Source organism: Trichechus manatus, unplaced genomic scaffold (assembly GCF_000243295.1).
Source record: "Trichechus manatus latirostris isolate Lorelei unplaced genomic scaffold, TriManLat1.0 scaffold00007, whole genome shotgun sequence".
Taxonomy (NCBI): domain Eukaryota; kingdom Metazoa; phylum Chordata; class Mammalia; order Sirenia; family Trichechidae; genus Trichechus; species Trichechus manatus.
The window spans coordinates 30844142-30864523 of record NW_004443943.1 but is presented as its reverse complement, the minus strand read 5'-3'; the positions used below and the strand labels follow the sequence as shown (position 1 = coordinate 30864523).

Sequence of the window (20382 nt, the reverse complement as noted above, 5' to 3'; positions counted from 1 at the left end):
AAGGTTTACAACACATAGGAAAATTACATCAGATGACAAAATGGTAGACAATCATGCGATACTAGGAATCATGGCCTAGCCAAATTGATACACATATTTTTTGGGGACAATTCAATCCATGACAACAGTGTAGAACTGCCCCATAGGGTTTCCAAGGACCAGCTGGTAGATTCAAACTGCCGACCTTTTGGTTAGCAGCCATAGCTCTTGACTATTGTGCAACCAGGGTCACCTCCCCTCTTCTCTCCTCTGGGCTGCTAGAAAACCTGAGTCTCTTTCTATGATTAGTATTTATCACACTGCAATATAATCATGTGTTCCCCCCACCACCACAAGAATGTCTCCTTCACCAGACTGGGAAAACCAGTCTTTTCTTCTATGTATCTATGGTGCTGACCCATAGGAGACACTCAAAATATAAAGTTTGATGAATGAAAAAAAAGAATGAATGAATGAATAAGAAATACAATTAACTTATGCACTCAGGTGATCAGCAATTACACTTGGGAGTGATTAATGACTAATGGAAGTCAGAAGTAGTTGGAATATAAACATTTAAGATTCTAAGGTAGTTAAGCCAAATCATCTCCAAGCATACACCAGGGCCACAAACAGAAGTCCTGATTACAATCAAATGCATTTATCTGGTTTTTCTTCTTATGCTCAGTGTAAGTGCCTGAAATCCATGTCTTTTGTTCTTGCCCACAGGACAAGATGCACAGTAGGTGCTAGATAAATGTCGACAATTCAGTTCTCATAGACAGCAAAGATAAACATCTATAAAAGGAAACTCTTTGCCATGTTAAAGGAATAAACTCTTTTTTATAGCCCGTAGGTAGGTTGCTTTCTTTCCAATACCTGCTGCCAGATCCACTGAATAATTTCAGCAGCAGCAAATGCCTGTAAAGGATCAGGTAGTAAATATTTCAGGCTTTGCAAGCCATACAGTCTCTGTCGCAACTACCCAGTTCTGCCACTGTAGTTCAAAAGCAGTCATAGATAATACATAAATAAACAGGTGTTGCTATGTTCTGATAAATTATTTACTGAAATAGGTGGCACTCTGGATTTGGCCTACTAGCCATTGTTTGCCAACCCCTGATCTAGCACAATGCTTGGCATATAGTAGGTGCTCTGCAATTATTTGTTGGATCAATGAATGAGTAAATGAAGGTCTTGCTAAGGTTACAGCATAATGATTTGTTTTAAAGGCCCACTTTACCATTTTTAATATTGACTACAGGGAGAGCAATAAATACCTACTGGTGGCACAGTGGTTAAGCATTCAGCTGCTAACCAAAAGGTCAGCAGTTCGAATCCACCAGCCGGTCCTTGAAAACCCTATGGGGCAGTTCTACTCTGTCCTACAGGGTTGCTATGAGTTGGAATCAATTCAACAGCAAGAGTTTGTTTTTTTAACGAGAAATTGAGGAGCCCTGGTGGTGCAGTGGTTAAAGTGCTCAACTGCTAACCAAAAGGTTAGCGGTTCGAACCCACCAGCCACTCTGCAGGAGAAAGATGTGGCAGTCTGCATCCATAAAGATTTACAGCCCTGGAAACCCTATGGGACAGTTCTACTCTATCCTATACGATGGCTATGAGTTGGAATGGACTCGACAGCAGTGGGTTGTTTTTATTTCTGGTAACCAGAAATTAAAAGAGCCCAATCCCAATGCCATCATCAAGTCAATTCCATTGATTCTCACTCATGTGATCCCACGTGTTTCAGAGCAGAACTTCACTCCATAGGATTTTCAATGGCTGTAGTCGTCCAGAAGTAGATCACCAGAACTTTCTTCTCGGTGAATTCGAACCACCAACCTTTTGGTTAGTCGTTCAGCACAAACCATTTACGCCACCCAGGGACTAGAAATAAGCTTGATAGACATTATCTAACAAGTCTTTGATCCCCACTGTAAGTGACGTGTGTGGATGGAAAATAAAATCTAACATGTATAAACCACTAAAAGCTTTCGTAACTGAGATGTGAGCTAAAAAAGTGGTTTAAAGAAACTTTTTTTTTTTCAAACTGCGCCTGATGACTCACTAGTGAGTTGTGGTCTGTACTTTTTCAAAGGAAGATGAGAACAAAGAGGGGACTTCCAAACAGATCATGTGTCACACATAGGATTGTTTTGAGAAAACTGTCTTTTGATTATAATATACTTGGAAGTGTGAGTATACTGGGCTGTGAGGTAAAATGAATTTTCCAAAAAGTCTGAAAAAGCTTTGTCTAACTATTGTAATCTCATTCTTGGGAAAAGTCAGTGCAGTTGTACATTTAAAGGGGATTTACTTTGAACTAAAAAGATACAGTGCAGTACATAAAGGCAAGATTCTGGAGCCCAAGTACCTGGCTCAAATCCTGCCTCTTCCACTTAATAGCTGTGGGACTTTGGATAAGTTACTTAGCCTCTCTGGGCCTTAGTTTCTTTATTGTTAAATGAGAATGTGAATGATACATATTGCGTAGGGTTGTTATAAGAATTAAATGAGTTATATGTAAAGTGCTTAGAGCAATACCTAGCATATAATGTAAGTGTTAGCTATTATTTTTCTGTCACTAACCAGCAATGTGACTTTGAGAAGGTCACGTAACTTCTCTGGGCTTCATTTGTTGGGCTTGAACATAGCAACAACTGTGAGGATGGCGCAGGACTGGGCAGCGTTTCTTTCTGTTGTACATAAGGTCGTATGAGTTGGAACGGACTTGATGGCACCTAACAACAATAAAACAACAAATAATCTCTAAAGGCCCTGCTGGCTCCAGTATTCCCAGGGGAGGGGGCCCCCCAGCACTGATCTGAAAGAAAGAAATAGCCAAATGCAAATCATCCATCTTGTTCAAATGACACCTTTGAGGTCTCAGCAAGGCAGGCAGTCCCAGTGAAACACCCTGTTAAGCTAATTTGTTATTATCTCTTGAAATTCCCTACGAAGGTGAGTCCAGGGTGGTGAGCAATTGGCCAAATAAAGGAAAATGCCTCTTTTCCCACATTCATCAGGCCCTTAATGATTAGCACTGATTTCCCATCTCTCCCATTATCCTGTTTTTTATCCCATATACTCAGACAACCACAGCTAGGGATGAACAGGAAATCTGCCCCTGTGTGTTTGATTTTTTTATTTCCAGTGTTCCTGACTGCGAAGTGTGGGATGAGGCTGTCCTGCAGCTGGTCCAGTGTTTGTCACAAGTCACCTTTCATTGTGGAATTTGAAGCCTCATCCAGCACCTACAGTCATTACAGGGAAAGAAAAATTCCATTTACTTTCACAAGAGTTAATAAAAAAAGAAAGCAAAAGACAAAGTAGCCAACAGAAAAACAGGCAAGGTCTGACTGCTCACAAATAAAGACATAAAAATGGCCAAGGGAAGAGACACATAGATCTGATGGGGTACTAACCCCAAGTCCTTAGCCATTTGACTCATAGCGACCCTATTGGACAGAGTAGAACTGCCCCATAGGGTTTCCAAGGAGCTGCTGGTGGATTCGAACTGCCGACCTTTTGGTTAGCAGTTGAGCTCTTAACCACTGTGCCACCCAGGGCTCCATCTGATCCTATATTCGCATCAAATATCCCCACCTTTGAGTTCCCTCTTCGTGTCTGCCACCTGGAGATTTCTCTCTCTCTCTTTCAGTTGTTGATACATTTTATTCAACATTTTTGTGTTTCAAACAGGGGATCTCGGACTCTTGCTCCATCTTGTTCCCAGAAATTGAATCCTTTGTGCTTTCCTGTTTTTAAAAAAACCCTGTCTAGAATAAGGGTGCTATGGAAACTCTGTAGGAAGGGTGTGCCACCCAGGCATGGGGATTCAAGGAAGACTTCCTGGAGGAGAAATCACCTATTCCAAGTCTTGAAGATTAAGCACACGTTAGCCAGGCAAAATGCTGTGTGTGTGCATTGGAGGTGGCAGGCTGGAGCAAGAGGTGGGGCCAGGGCTGCAGGCAAAAGATAGAAAGTGTATGAAGATCCAACATTGAGAAAAACAAACAGCCTATCACATTCTGAGAAGCACAAGTTCCAAGAACCGCAAGGAGTTATTGTGGAGGGAGGAGTGTGATGTGGTTGGTGAGATACGCAGAGGCCAGTTTATGAAGGGCCGTATGCACCAGGTTAGGATGGTGGCCTCGTCCTCAGAGTGGTGGGGTAGCTCTCAGGGAACCAGTGAAAGGTATGAAACAGAGGAGGAATCGTTAAATTTAAAAGAGAACCAAATTAGGGTTCTGGTGTCAGCAACAAAACCCATTGCCGTCTAGTCGATTCCCACTCGTCAGCACAGAGGTGCCCAATCCAGTGCCCAGACCTCCCACGAATTTCACCCACCCACTTTTGGGAAGAGGAGCCCTAGTGGCGCAGCGGTTAAGAGCTCGGCTGCTAACTGAAAGGTCTGTGGTTCGAACCCACCAGCCACTCTGCAGGAGAAAGATGTGGCAGTCTGTTTCTGTAAGGATTTACAGCTTTGGAAACCCTGTGTGGCAGTTCTACTCTGTCCTATAGAGTTACTATGAGTGGGAATCGACTGGATGGCAATGGTTTGTTTGTTTTGGCGACTTTGGGGAGGGTAGGTGAGTACTCCACCCATTCAACCTGCAGACTTGTTGGAAATGCACAGCTCTTTCAAAAACGCTTCCCTGGATCACCCCACTCCCCTTCCCAGCAGCCCTCACAACTCTGCTGTAACTGACCCTGAGGTAAGGAAATGTGTAAATGATGTAAGGCTGTGAGCAGCAGAAGCTTGAAAATGAAACACGTGGGCCAAGGCCCAGGAGGTCTATTTTCAGAAATTTTTCTCATTGCCTGTTTATCTTTTAGGCTGAGCCTAACGTCTTCCAGGCAAGTGTTGAAGTTATTTGGCTGGATTAATGAGCAAAGGAAGAAGGAAATCTAAGACCAAATAGCAGCAGCAATGGTGATAATCATTTCAACAGAGTGTTCTAATTTCCCCCAAGATGCCATCACTAGAGTTTGGTTCCCCTCTCAACAGCTCGATGTAGAATTCAGTCGAGCCCTGCCTACCCACTTCTACTGGTTGTGGTATTTGGGCAAGTCACAAAGGAAAGATAATACAGATAACAGGAGCCCTGCTAGCACAACCCATAAGCACTGGGCTACAAACCAATAGGTGGGTGGTTGGAACCCAGCCAGGGGCTCCGCGGAAGAAAGACCTGGCGATCTGCTCCCTTAATGATTATAGCGTAGGAAATCCTATGGGAGCAGTTCTACCCTGCCACATGGGGTCACTAGGAGTTTAAAGCTGCTTGATGGCACCTACCAACAACGTAAGTTTCATACTGCTGTTGCTGGCATCCCTCCTGGTCTCAGTCTTCTCATTTCTGAAATAGCTGCACTAGTACTGGACCCAACTAATTTCACAGGGTGTGAGAATCATCTGTAATCAAGATTTGGGAACTAAAGCGCCCTCTATAGATAAAAGCATGTGTTTGTTACTTTCTCCTTCGTGTCTGTTTACTCAAGGAGAAGGGCAACAAGCATTAGTTAACTATAAAAGTTGGTGAGTTATTTTAATCTGCTCAAGCTGCAAAAGAGAAAAGGGCCGTTGTGGTGTCTTGATTTATATTTTCCTCCAGGGGACAAAATAGATGGCCCTAGGTGGCCCCTGGAATCCCACCTCTTGTAAAATGCGCCGCTGAAAACGCAAGGACTTAGCGCATGGGCTTAACCCCTTCCATTCCGCAGGCCTAGACAGACTTTTAAGGGTGTCCTCCCTGCTCCCTTCTCCACCCGCCCCAGTTTGTTCCAATGCCCAAATCCTGTCTTACTTGGCCACACGCCAGTTCTGCTGTCCCGACCGAGTGTCTGGGGGCGTCATTGGGCAGACCGTCCGCGGAGGGCCCTGGGCCTTGCCACTCCTAACTCGCACGGTCCTCCTTAAGGAGTTTTCGAGGCCGAGATAGAAGCGGGTGTTTTGTTCTTTTTAAGGAGGAAAAAGTTTGTGACATCCAGGAAATGAGTAACTCCGGAGCCCTTTAGAGCCCTGCTGATGGAGGCAAGAAGGCGGGAACCGGCAGGGGCATCACCGCCCCCATCTCCCTAATCGCCTGGCCGGACGCTCCGCCGCGGCCCCCTGCAAACGCTGCGCCCAAGCCTGCCGACCGGCCGCTCAGCCTTGGCTCTCGCGGGGCTCCCCGACGGGGAGTGGGGGACGAGGGCTCAACGTAAGTGTCGGGCCCGCAGCCGCGAGGGTCTGCTGCTTCTCCGGTAACCTTGTGTGTTGGTTGGAAGGGAAGAGGGCGCGATGGAGACGGGGGAATAGGCGGAGCTGCGCGCGAGATGGCGGCTTGGAGCGGGGGCGCGGGGAACCAGAGGTTAGGGGCTGACTTTAGAGGCCCATGCGAAGGCGGCGTGCGTTGTCTTTATCGCGGAGGGTGATGTGCCCAAGGTCGCCGCCCCGCCGGGGCCTTGGAGTCGACGGGCGCTTAACTGCAGCCGGGCGCGCGGGCAGTTCCTCCCCGGGTCTCACCGAGCGGGGTGGCCGAGCCCTGAGCCCGAAGCCGGACCACGTGTTTTGTTCCTAATGCTGCGACGATCCGTTACTTTGGATCGTCTGAGCAGAGTGCTACGGTGGAAAGAAAGACCGGTCTCCCAGCACCTTAGCTGCCTTCCCTCCTCTCCTACAAGGAAAGAGTAGGAGTGCAGTTTGGTTTTGCTTGGTTTAAGGTAGTGAAGCTACGGGGTTGCTTCCGGCCGGTTAAAGCCCGGTAGCTTCCTCTTTCGGGACTATTAATGGAAGAAACCCACGCTGTGCAGAACTTAGTCTTGGGGCTACAAATAGCCGCTGCCACCAGACCCCCTTACCCTATGCCCAGCCCCTTCCCAGTGCCTCCGCCTTTTTCAGCTGCCAGGTGAAGGGACTCAAGCCCCAGGCCGGCCTCCCCATCTTAAATGCGCCTTCTCTTTATAAAAGCAAAAATGCTGTCCACCCGGAAGGGAAAATACCGTCTGAACCAAAGCAAAGTACTGTACCTTGTCTTTTGCCTGTCTGTTTGGTGTCAGAAGGAACCCCTATTCTCCGTCCCCCTATTCAAACCAAGAAGAGCCCCTATACTGGCAACATCCTGACTGCAGCTCTTTGGAATCTAGATCAATTTGGTGTAGTCTTTGATTTTTTTGTTGCTCCTTTGGATTTGACCCAAAGCCCTTTCCTTTTACAAACTAGCTCTACTTCGGAGAGGCTGCCAGCTAAAGCTCATCCGTGATGGGTGCATTCTGGAGCCTAGACTAGCAGCAACAGACACAGGTAGAATTACTGCCACTCACCACCTTATTAATAACATAATGAGGTCTTGCTACTGAGTGGCTCCCTCCCGCCTATGTGCCTAAAGGGCTTTCATTGTTTGCTAATTCCCTGTGTTGCTGCTGCTGCAGGCCATTCTGCCCTCATATTTTCCACTTGTGGGTAATCGTTAAGTGGTTATACTGACTCTCCACTCTCCCTGGGTGGATGGAAAAGCTTTTTTGTGCCATCCTCTAGCTCGGTAATTTTCAAAGATGCAGCAGTTTCACGCTTCAGACTTTCAGGGGTTAAAGATACGAACTTTTAACCCAATGCTATCATCCCAGAAGTTGTTACCTTACCAGGAACAGGCTCTCCCCTCCTGCAGTGCCCATGAGGAAAACAAAGGATAGGGTGTGTGGGTGCACTTTTTCTCGGAGCAGAAGAATGGGGGAGGAATGTCTGCGTAGAGGTTTCTGAGAAAGTTGGCCACCTGAGAGGGTTTTGTCCGGGAGAAACTTAAACATGGTTTTGTATTTTTCCCTTCTTGGACTCCATGGTGTCAGTAAAGAGAGGAAGGAGGGGGATTCTGTCTGACGAAGAGGGTGGTGGGTCTCGGGGTGACAGTGAGAAGCACCCCATGCATGGGGTCCCAGCAAGTATGGTTGGACTGATGTTCTCAATGCCACTTCCTAGGAGGGACACTGCTGTTAAATCTGAACTTGTCCAGAGGAGAAGGGCTGGAATGAAGTGGAGGCTCTGGGAAGCAGGTCTTGTGAAAGAGAAGGGAATGAATGGGCAATATTTACCCCAAGGATGAGAAGCCTAGAGGGATGTGACTGTGGCCTTCAGGTATCTCAAGTGTTGTCACTTGAGAAAAGGCAAAGACTTGCTCTGCCACAGCTTCAGAGACTCACTGTTAGGAGAGGCAGGGAGGCAGAGCTCAGTGCAAGGTAAGGCGGAACCCTCCAATAGCTGGAGCTGCCCCAGTAGGTAATGTACCACCTGCCATTGTGAGCAGAAGCAGGTAGCCATCAACAAGTAGGAAGGAGAAGGTCCCTTCAGAGTCTAAGCATCTGTGATTCCATATTTGGGGTTGAGAGTCCCCTTGTAAGGGACAGATGGTGCGGCAGCCTGAGGGCTTTCTGGGAAGGAGTATCCTGCTCCAGGCGTGCTGGGGAGCTGAGGAGAGGGACTTTATTCATGACTGAGACCAGTCCATCCTGGCCCCTCACATCCAGTCTTGCTGGGGAGGGGGGCATAGCCGTGAGGATATAGAGAGCTAATGATAATAACTCTCAGGACTGCTGCCAGCCTATTGGTGCCTTGTGTGAATTAGAATAAGGTGCTCCCTCTGGCTGGGCAAGATGACAGCACCTGGGTGACATTTAGAAAAAGGTGTCTCATGTGGGTGGACACAGCCAAGGCACAAGGCTGGGCAAGCGGTGTGTGGGCTGGATTCATCTGCACCCCCTCAGCTGGGTGCCCTGGAGCAGTATACTTCCTGTACACCCGTTCATAGCAGCCCTGATCACTAACAGTTATTGAGAGCTTAACATTTCCCAGGATCTTTTTTTCCCCCAAAAGCACATTGCCTGTATTCACTCATTTACTTCTTACAATAGCCCTATGAGGTAGGTATTATTATCCTCATTTTACAGATGAGGACACTGACGCCCGGAGAAGAAAAGTGTTCAGGGCCCCGGAGGCTGAATCCCGGTTATTGAGTATTCACAGAGCAAGAAGCAGATTAAGCTTAAACGCTAGTTTGGTCAGGTGCCCTCATGGGAAATAGGGAAGAGTAGTTATCTTTTTTTTTCCTTGTCAAAGGAGAAAATACCTGCTCTCAGCCCGGGCAGAGGAGGGATGGAAAGCTCACCTGGCAAGAGAAAGGAAAGAGACAAGCCCAGCCTTGAGAGCCGACGGGAGGCCTCGGCCAAGCATCGGATGACTTTCCTTCTTAATCGCTGGGTGGTGTGAGGCAGCAGATCCAGTTTGGGGGCTGGCATAAGAGTGATGAGTTAAGTGCCACCTGGATGTGGTGCCAAGGGAAAAGGCCACAGCTGTATCCTGACACTTCCAATATCCCATCCCTATCCGTGTCCTAGTCCCTTTTCTAAGCACATCCTGTTCACCTGCCAAACCCTTTCCCGAGCTCATCCACAAAACCCTTCCTGAAGCTCCACGTCACAGCTTCATATATGTAATCATTTCTTTTCCACACTGTATATTTCAGCACTTCATTAGTTGGAATGGAGCATTTTACTACTTACTGTCTGTAGACGCTTTAAACAAAAAAGGCTTCTCGGCCAATGAGGAAATCAAGATGTCCCCTGGGAAGGGCCGGCTGGTGCCCAGCAGATCACCCATAGTGTGGCGTTTATCTGGATGGCATCACCTGTCCCAGGGGCTGGCTCTTAGCTGTGCCTACCCAGAAAGCCTCTCTCTGCAGTTTTCAGAATGATTTGAACTGGGGCTACTGAGTCACCCTTAGAAAAACCCCAGAAGTGGATATCCAAATCAGAATACCAGTTTATTAGTTCGCAAGGAGACTTTGTGACTATCACGCAGACTAGATGATATCTGTTCCCTGCTTCCTGGGCAAACGACCTGGGAAACCAAAGACCAGAAGGTGCCTTGTTTGGTTGGCAAAGCTGGAGTTAGCAGTGTTTAAGAGCAGGGGGCTCTGTTTAACAGAGGCAGGGGTAGCAGTGTTTAACAGCAGGGGGCTCTGTTCACCCCAGTGACTCTCTCACCAGCGGAGTGATGCCTGTGCCAGGTGGACCAGATACTTGCGTCAGCTTAGCTGTGGGCACCTCCTTGGCCAGTGCCTCAAAGGCCATATTTACCTGGTAGAATTTCTTCCTTTCTTCTTTCATAGTTCAGTGATTTTTGTTTTATTTATATATTCATTTAGTGCGTTACACGCTTTGGCTCCAATACATGCTTTGTTCAGGTAAGTTATTGACTTTAACTGAAGGAACCCTAGAGGCATAATGTTTAAGCACTCGGCTGCTAACCGAAAGATTGGCAGTTTACACTCACCCAGCAGCCCTACTGGAGAAAGACCTGGCGATCTGCTGCTATGAAGATTACAGCCTAGAAAACCCTATGGGGCAGTTCTCCTCAGTCATGTAGGGTTGCTATGGGTCAAAATCAACTTGATGACACCTAACAATAACAGCAATAATGACTTAAATTATAGTCTGATTTGGCTGGTGTAGGGGTCTCTTAACAGTAGCTTGATCATTCCTATTCTGATCTATTATGTGTTGATTTCATAATATAACTGTCAGAGGTCAGTCTTCTCTCCTTTATTTCCAAGGCCCAACCCTGTTACTCTGGGATACCACTTCACTATTGGTGGTTCTTTAGTTGTTTCTTGTATATAAGTGCTCTCTACACAATAAGATTATGAGCACTTGGGTTTAAAACTACCCAGAATTATAGAATTGACAGGGCTAGTGGAGAACTTTGGAGAACATCTAGCCTCACCTCGCCATTTTACAGATGGCAGAAACTGGCCTTAGGTTACATGATATGGTAGGCTGAATAATGGTCCCCCAAAGATGACAACGTCCTGATCCCTGGAACCTGTGAGTATGTTACCATGTATTGCAAAAGAGACTTTGCAGGTGGGATTAAGGATCTTGAGCTAGGGAGATTATCTTGTATTATCCAGGCGGGCCCAGGCAGGCCCGATGTGTCCAGGTACCCACATGGCTCATCTTATTGAGTCACTATCTCCAGGTACATCGGAGCCAAGAGAAGTGTTACCCGTATGGGCTTTGGAGTCAGACTGACTTGCCTGGGTCCTGGCTCCACTGCTCAGTAGTTGGGTGCTCCTGGGCAGGCAAGTGCCTTGACAATGCCAAGCCTGTTTCATGATCAGTAAAATGGGGATAGCCTCTAATAGCACTGTGGTAAGGATTGAGCCAAACAATGCGTATACAGTGCTTAGCACAATGCCTGGCATAGAGCCACCAATCTGGCTAGTATCAGCTCTTAAGGACAGTGGAGGTCAACAGGGACCCACATTCCCTGCGGAACTGGACCCCAGCTGTCCCGTCAGTGCCACTGCTACCCCCTCTGAGGTCTGGGCAAAGGGCAAGGCTGCAGGGACCCCAGCCACCCCAGATGGTGGAAGGAGATGACCAGTGCCCTTCAGGGTGGTTTGCTCAGAGTTGAGGACAGAGCTGCTCATCCTGACCTTTCAGTTGACTCTGGAGAGGGAAGGTGAGGTTTGAGGCATCGCCTGTACCAGGCATCTAGAGGGAGGGTAGGGTGAGAAGGTTTTCTGGGAGAGGAAGGGGGTCATTTGGAGAGCCCAAGAGGTCGAAAGGATGCTCCTCAGCAGTTTGGTACCTGTGATGTTTTCCCATAGAAAGCACTTTTCCCCCTCCACCTGTGTGGCCCACCCCGTGACATCAGCAGAATGGAAGCACCTTGCAGGTGACATCACCGTTGCCCAAGGCAACATCTCCACCGTAAAGGTGGGCAGGGAGGAGCAAGGAGAACCAACCCCAACTGAAAGACACATGTTAGAGGGAAGGAGCAAAGACGCCGTGACATCCACAGGTGTGTCCCTCAGAGGCTAGACCCGACACTGGGAGGGAAGGAGGATGGGCTGCAGTTTCGAGGTGTGGGCTGTGAGCCTGTCTGTGATGGGCCTTCGGGCCTTGGGGTTGACAGAGGCAAAGAGCTGACAGCTGCAGTCTTGTCTGGTCTTCCGAGCTGCACCTAGGAACGAGGAGCAGGTTTCCCACAGTGGGCTTTCTTTCAGTGGCCTTCACAGTGCTGCATCCCCCTCCTGCAGCTTGAATCTGTGATGTTGATGTTGTTCGCTGCCATTGAGTCAGTCCCCAACTCATGGCATCCCCATGCACAAAGGAACAAAACACTGCCCAGTCCTGTGCCATCCCCATGATCGATTATGGATCGGACCATTAGGATTCATTGGGTTTTCACTGGCTGATTTTCAGAAGTAGATCTCCAGGCCTTTCTTCCTAGTCCATCTTAGTCTGGAAGCTCTGCTGAAAGCTGTTCAACACCGTAGCAACACACAGGGCTCCAGTGACAGATGGGTGGTGACTGCACATGAGGTGCATTGGCTGGGAATCAAACTCCAGTGAGAATTCTACCACTGGGCCACCAGTGTGCCCGAATCTGTGAAGAGGGGTAAGGAAAGGACAGGCTGGATTAGTCATGAGATTAGAGAAGTGGCTTTCCCTTCTTCACCCTTAACCCCAAAAGAAAATAAGAGACAAGGATGCCTATGTCCTTACTGTTGGGACTGCTTTAATACAGAACCTTCATTAATTTATTGCACCATCAATTCGATAAATTGAACATACGATATGGAAGGCACTGTGCTAGGGATTCAGCGCCTCATGGAGCCTTATAGTCAAATGCACACCGAAAGGAAGAATGTATGGAATCCGTTGCCCTGAGACTTAGTACCAACTGGAAATAGAAATGAGGTCACAGTTCACCTCTCACCCAGTTCTAACATTCCCGGGACTTCTGGTGGGTTAAATTAAACCTATGGAATCCCTTCCTCTCAGTAGTTCGTGCAGGGAGTCGGAGGTGTGGGAGATATACCTGATATTATGGAACTGTTGTTAAACAGCCGTGGGTGTCAAAGCCTCACCAAAGGGAGGCCCTTGGGACAGCATGTTTACAAAGCTGAACTCTACTGGAAATTCTGATGCTCTTAATTTGGAAACCTGTGGTTTCAGCTGCATTTTATAAGATGAAGCCTACTGTTCTCCTGGAGTCCCTGGGTGGTGCAGACAGTTAACGTGCTCAGCTGTTAACCAAAAGGTTGGAGGTTTGAGTTCATCCAGAGAGAGATGCCCTAGAAGAAAGGCCTGGTGATCTACTTCTGAAAACTCGGCCGTTGAAAAGCCTATGGAGCACAGTTCTACTCTGACACATGTGAGGTTGCCATGAGTCGGAATCAACCCGACAGCAATGGGCGGTGGTGGTGGTACTGTTCTCCTTGAGGCAGAAAGCCCTGATTCCTGTCACATGCCAGCACAAGGGGTGAAAGATTCAGGAAAGGGAGAGTTCTCTGGCCTGAAAAGGGTGAAAAGCTAGGTGACATGGCAGGTCGCTCTCTGAAGGATTGTCAGAACAGGAAATTGCACTGAAATCCCCTTGCCTTTCCTCCAAGAAATTCGATTAAAGTTTTTGCTTCATGCAGCTGGGTATAATAACTTTATGTGCTTTAACATAGCTTCCCTGGTATCCAGCATATCAGTGGCTAAAGTAATTGCCCTATTTTTTATATGAACATAGCATTTTCAGGATTATAAATGAAAATTAGATTATTGTCTACGGAGAAGATTATTTGCAAACTATGCTTGTATTTATAAATTTGACCCCCAAATCAATTGTCATGACCTTTGTTCATATAAGTAGAATAACCTTTTTAAATAACAATTGTCTCATTAATTGAGCACCTACTGTGAGCAAGGCCCCAGCCTAGGGCTTTGCATATAGGTATTATCCCAGTTTTACAAGTGAAGAAACAGGCTCAGAGAGGCCAAGGGACTTGGCCAGAGTCACAGAGCTGGAATAGCAGAGGCGGGACTCAAACCCAGATCCACGGCCTCCAGAGCCTTAGACTCTTGCTGCCACACCAGGCCTCTGCCTAGACACCATAGCCCAGGGAATGTGCAGGTGTCATAAAGAACCCCCCCAAGTTTGAGTGTCACGGGGGAGAAGACAATAGGCAGACCACCGACCTCCAGGCCTGAGCAGTCTGGTCCCCTCTTGATGTGACTTACTGTACGATATTAGCAGAGGCAGGTCAGTTTCCCTGTCTGTGTAATGGGGCTAGTAACAGCCAGTACCAGATAACATTCAGAGCACTTTGAGATCCTCAGATGGAAGCCCCTAGAAAAAACACAGAGCCCACAATTGTCAAATGACTCACTTCCAGGTAAACAACCCAGAGGGACACTCGCTGAGGGAGGGGCGCTGGGTCCTGCCTAGAGCTTGGCTCTGTAGCTGCTCTGAGCTGCTCCTCCTTTCTCCCTCCTGGGTCATTTCCCTGCAGCAGATGCAGGGGAGTCTCCTACCAACCTGCATCAGACCATAAGGGAAGGCATTGTCAGAATGCTGGCCCTGCCCGTGGGGCAAAACCAGGCACCCATAACAAACTATTCTCATGGGAGCCTGTTTCAGTAGCCTTCTTACCAGCAGTTGGGACCTGCCTGAAGTTCCTGAAAGGCTCCTTTTGTTTTCTGGGACTTTGTTCCAGAGTCACTGAGAAGGCAGGGCTTCAGCATGAATGGGCTGGAGGGGAAGAGAGCAGGGGATGCCTGGGTCTCATCCCTGTGTGCTGCCCAAAATGTCCTCTACTTCCTCCCTGATGCCTCCCCCGGCACGTACCCACCACCCAGCGTCAAAAGGTTCCTCACTGCCTTTTCCTGATCAGTGCAGAGACCTCCCCCTTCCTTCTGGCTGAAAAGCCATCTCAGGTATCCCAGATCACACTCACAGAACCTCTGGGTGGAAGGAGGCTCATAAGTAGTTTCATTAAATCCAACTCCATGCCCAGATTTCACTGAAATTGTCCCCTACTCTTCCCTAAACAGTATGGGGAAGGAGAGTCCACGGGTGCACATCTAATGTTTCACAGATACCTAGTCACTGAGCGGCCAGGATCACGGAAAGACCATAGGCTTGAAAGTCACCTGGGCCTGGGTTCGAATCCTGCCTCAGCCCCTTAAGAGCGCTGTGATATGGATGAGTGGCTCTATCTCTTTGTGCCTTGGTTTCTTTGTCTGTAAAATGGGGATAGTGCCTGCCTCAGAGTTTATTGTGACGATAGACAGGATGATACACGCGAAACATTTTGCACGAGGCCTGAGCCTCAGTAAGTGTGATGTGTTGGCTGCTGTTTACTAAGCCCTCGCACAGCATGTCCAAGGTCCCTAGGGAGTGCAAACAGTTTGCGCTCGACTGCTAACCTAAAGGATGGCAGTTCGAACCCGCCCTGCAGTACCGCAGAAGAAAAGGCCCGGCAATCTGCTTCTGTTAAGATTACAGCCAAGAAAACCTTATGGAGCAGTTCTACTCTGTAACACGTGGGGGCGCCATGAGTTGGAATCAACTTGATGGTGACTAACAACGACAGCACCTCATGGCATGTCAGTGTCTCGCACCTGTGCCAAGGGTTACAGACTCTGTCTGCACCTCTGTCACCCAATTTCTGTCGACTCCTGTAATCCCCACTTTGTCTTCCATTTCTAGAAAGCTCTCGCAGAGCAAGGACTTGAGTGTCAAGGGGAGAGGCAGCTGGGGCAGCTGTAGGTCAGATGCATTTACGTTGGGCTCATTCCTCGGGTAATTTCTTGGTAAATGTTGGCATGAGTCTGCCTGCAGTTTGATAAAGGCTGGTCCAGACCAAGAGTGGCTGTGGTCTGTCTCCAGGGCTCAATCTGGAAAAGTTTTTCTCACATTTCCCACGTACCTACCGCTGTTAGCAGTTTGGTTGACTTCGGGGTGCTTCCCAGGGAGAAAAGACTTAGAAGTTACTTCATCCAGGACTTCCCACTTCACCCCATTTCAAATTCCAAAAGCAAGCAAGCAAACAAACAAACAAAAATAGTTGCTGTTGAGTCATTTCCAACTCAGGCTGATCCCACGTGTTGCAGAGTAGAACTGTGTTCTGTAGCTTTTTAGTAACTATAAATTTTCAGAAGCAGATCACCAAGCCTTTCTTTCGAGGTACATCTGGGTGGGTTCGAACCACCAACCTTTCAGTTAGTAGCCAAGTGCTTAGCCATTTGCATCACTCGGGGGTACTCCTGGAAAGTAAAGAAAGGCAGCAAGGTTGTTTCCAGTATTGACTATTCGTTCGTTCATTCGTTCATTCAGCAAGCATTCATGGAGCGCCTGCTCCCTTCTACTGCTGGGCATTAGAGACAAACAACCGTTTCTCCCAGGTGCTCAGAGCCTAGGGGAGGAGCTGTCAGTATCAATGCTGCCAGGCTCGGGGGTTGCTGAGCTTCCTAGGTCCCCAAACTTCCTCCTCTCCTGTGTCAGCCCCTGGGGCCTGTGGAAGAATGCACTGGGCTCCAGGCCAGCCAGGTGGAATTGGGAAGATTGTGCTTGGGGAAGAAAACAATGAGTCAGGGGATAACTTTAACCATGGTCCAAGGGCTTCTCGGGAAGCTGCCAGGACACTGGTCACACCCCCTCTTCCCAGAGGAGTCCTAGGATACAACCAGCAGGATTTAACAGGCCAAAAGGGAGACCTGACCTTATCACCAATACCAATTACAATGTCAGTGTACCTCATGGGCAGCCACCACCCGTTTGCCATAAAGGCTTGTGTGTTTCTGTGATGCTGAACAGGTTTCAGTGGAGCTTCCAGACTAAGACAGACTAGGAAGAAAGGCCTGGCGATCTACTGCTGAAAAGCAGCCAGTGAGAACCGTATGGTTCACCATGGTTCGATCCGCAGCTGATCATGGGGATGGTGCAGAACTGGACAGCATTTCATGCCATTGTGCATGGGGTCACCAGGAGTCGCCATTGTGCATGGGGTCACCAGGAGTCTGGGGCTGACGCGACAGCAGCTAACAACAACAGCCTAGTGATTACGCGTCCATCGCCTCCCTCAATGCACACAACAACACAGTGAAGTAGGCACTGTTACCACCTCAAGTGGTGGAGCCAGACTTCAAGCCCAAGCAGTCTGACGTCCGAGTTTGGCCCCTTAGCTGCTATCCTCTAAGCCTCTGCAAAGTGGTCAGCTGGCTGAGGAGCTTGGGCTGTTTCTGGGTGGCCTTGGGGGCAGGGTGTAACCTTGTTAACATAACACTGTCTCGTTGCTATCTGCTGCCCGCCCCCAGTCTGACACCATATGTCACTGGGTCACTGGTTCGTGCACTCTTCAGAAATTATTTGCACACCTACTGTGTGCCCAGCACAGCCTTCAAGCAGAAGCCAGGACAGAGTATGTATCACTGGTTGTCACTAGATCCCCGTGGCTGGGAGGAAAATGAGGTGGATGTTGGTGGTGGAGATTTTGTTTTGTGTAATTCACGGGGAGTTGACTCTCGGTATACGGTCACGGGTAACTCTGGGAGTGATTTTGCTAACTGTCCCTCGCCTTATGGTCTAGGCCCACAGCTTTCTCAGAGAAGAAGAACAGGTTTGCCCTGACTAACACGGCCCTGGAGTGGGAGGGCAGGCGGACACCCCGGCTCTATTGTTCAGCCCAGATCCCCCACAGCCGACAACACAAGCAAAGAAGCCTACCGCAAGCTCTTAATATTTTTACAACTGGGTTGGCCTCCCTCTTGCCTTCGTGTTTCTTGCTGGTCCCCTTTATTAAGATGAAAGGTTTTCAGATCTTTCGCGGGCTCAGAGCTGGCGCATGTGTGTGTGTGTCTATGTGTGTGTGCAGGAGGCCCTGAGCGCCTCCCTTCCTCTCCACCCCTCTCCCCCAGCCCAGCTGGGGCCCAGGCATTGTGTCAGGGGCCGCCCAAGCCGCAGGGGACTGGGGTGGAAGAACAGCCTGGGATTTCACTGCATGGGGGCAAGAATCCCTTCCAGCCAGGACGTGGGTAAGAGAGGGTGGGCTGGGGAGGGTGGGGTGTGGGGAGACCTTCCTATGGCCATGGAAAAACCCTGGGGGCCCAGCCAGGCTGTCTTTCTGAGCTGGTCTCTCTTTGTTCCCTTCCACAGATCAAAAGGAAGGCAGTGACGGGGAACTAGCAATTTAGTTCCATCCATCCCCATTCGTCTCTGAAAGGGGATGCAAAGGAGGGCTTTGTGTCCTTGTTGTTTTTCTTTGTATTTGCTGTCTGTCCTGCTCAAACCACCCACCCCCGTGCCTCCTCCACCACGAGGCCAGTGTGTTTGCTGTTTGGCACCTTGCCTTGCTGCAGCCTCCCCTCCCTGCCCCAGTGAGAAAGTGTGGTTTTTCCTGAGCATCTGCTGCGGATGGGTACAGAACACAGAGGAGAGAGAGAGGAAGGGGACGAGTTTGGGGAGCCCTGGTATGCCCCGCCCTGCTCGGCGGTGGCACCCTTGAGCCTGAGGTGTTTATTAATATTCCTTCTGTGCCAGATACTCTTGTGGCTGAGATGGGGGCCACAGGGACAGAGGAAATTCTGGGAAGTAATAAGCCAGAATATGTGGCCATGTGTGGGGCCACTGCACTGCTGGACTGCGGCATTTCTGTAATTAAGCAGCACCCTGTGGCTTCAGGTCTATAAACCTGAGGAGGGAATCCCGGAAATCAAGGGAAGCCCTTCCGTAGGCATTCACTGTGGGAAATGCATCCTTCCCACAAATGGTCAGTGTTTATGGTTCTTCTACTGAAAGTGGGCGTCCCCGCGTATGGTAGGAGCTCTGAGTCCCCAGGATGGCGTGTGTCTTAGCACAGTGAGCAGGCAGCCCCACGTTTGGTCTGTGCCAAGACTTCAGGGGATGTAAAGATAAACAGACCCTGCCCTTACCCTGGAGGAGCTGCTGGCTGAGGAAGGGGATGGGATGAGACAAGCCCACAGCTGACTGATGAAAAAGCAGGGTGGACACATGGGACTCAGGCTTCTCTGCTCTCTTCCTAGTTGTTGACCTTGAGCGGGTTGCTCAACCTCTCAGGACCTCGGCTCCTGCCTGTGAAATGGGGCTGACTGCACGCTCCCCAGGACTGCAGCACAGATTAAACAAGCTAACTCAGGTCGAGGTGAGGGGGTCCGTGAGCCTTTATCAGGTGCATCTGTAGAGACACCTTATCTATACAAGGCACTAGTCGCTTGCCCACACTCAGGGAGGCTCAATAAATATGTCCATCTCCCTCCCCTTGTTCATCTGTTCTTTTCAAGAAAGAACTTTCTGGAAACTTCTACTGAGATGGGCCCTGCAATGGGGATGGTTGGGTGGGGTTTTGACCAGCAGAGACATAAGAGTGGGCACTGCAGGGAATGATGGGGACGTGCAGGTGTTCAGGGGGCAGCAAATGATCTATAAATGGAGCAGCTGTGACAGGCAGGAAGGGAGTCCCCTGAGGCTGGTTGGGGCTGGGCCTTGAACGTCGGACTTAAAGGGAGTGAACTGTGTCGCATGGAAACAGGAAATCGCTGACATGGGCAAGGAAGACCTTCTGGTTTGGGGCAGCCACTTAGCTGGGTATTAGGAAGAGCTCAGATTTGCTGATTACAATGGTCCATGCTGGGACAAGCTGGGATGTGAGAGCCCTGTTGGTCTGAAATCCCCAGGCTTTGGGGGCCGATGGGATGACAGTGCAGGGCAAAGGCTGGGTCAGAGATGTCTGGGGAAGTGGAGGTACACGAACAGAAAATGGAAGGCCACGGGAGGAGCTGGTTGGGAGAGAGGATGGAGCATTGCACTTGGAGCCTGCATTTGCTTTCTAGGGCTGCCGTGAGGGCTGCCATGACAAAGTGCTACAAACTGGTGGCTTAAAACCACAGAAATCTATTCTCTCCCATTTCTGGAGGCCAGAAGCCGCACTCCTTCCAAAGGCTGTAGGGGAGAATCCTTCCTTGCCTCTTCCAGCTCCTGGTGGCTCCAGGCATTCCTTGGCTTGTGGGTGCATCACTCCAGTGAATGCCCCTGTCTTCACATGGACTTCTCTGTGTCTTCTCCTCTTTTGTTCCTTATAGACAACGGTCATTAGATTTAGGGCCCTCCCAGGTAACCCAGGATGACCTCATCTAGAGATCTTTAATTTAAATGCATCTGCAAAGACCTTTTTCCCAAATAAGGTCACAGTCACAGGATCTGGGTATTAGGATGTGGACATATCTTTTTGAGGGCCACCATTCAACCCACTGGAGCCCTAGTGGCACAGTGATTAAGAGGTATGGCTGCTAACCAAAGTCAGCAGTTCGAATCCATCAGCTGCTCCTTGGAAACCCCATGGGGCAGTTCTACGCTATTCTATAGGGTCGCTATGAGTCGGAATCAACTCGATGGCAACGGATTTTTTTTTTTTTTAATTGTGCTTTAAGTGAAAGTTTACAGCTCAAGTTAGTTTCTCATACAAAAATTTATACACACACAGCCCCGTAAAACCAAATGAGACTAACGAGGTGCAGGGGTCCAGTGACAAGGGCCAGAAGGCAGAAGGGGTCAAGGAAGCTGGTGATAGGGAA

At 49.0% G+C, this 20382-nt stretch overlaps 2 protein-coding genes across 3 annotated transcripts in view; one reads left to right on the top strand and one right to left on the bottom strand.

Moving 5' to 3' along the window:
- CFAP58 (cilia and flagella associated protein 58) overlaps positions 1-10083 on the bottom strand; it is a 115522-nt gene extending 105439 nt beyond the window's left edge. The window contains exon 1 of the mRNA XM_012557697.1: positions 9997-10083. Within this exon, the coding sequence (XP_012413151.1) occupies positions 9997-10083 (87 nt within the window). The remainder of the gene's footprint in view (positions 1-9996) is intronic.
- The window catches only part of ITPRIP (inositol 1,4,5-trisphosphate receptor interacting protein), a 28327-nt gene continuing 12637 nt past the window's right edge, over positions 4693-20382 (top strand). Inside the window, exons 1-2 of one of the 2 annotated variants that reach the window (XM_023741269.1) lie at positions 4693-5128; positions 5947-6182. The gene's annotated coding sequence lies outside the window, so the exon portion shown is untranslated. Of the gene's footprint in view, positions 5129-5946; positions 6183-13101; positions 17827-20382 lie in introns of those variants that run through there. The other variant, XM_023741294.1, reaches the window with a different exon arrangement.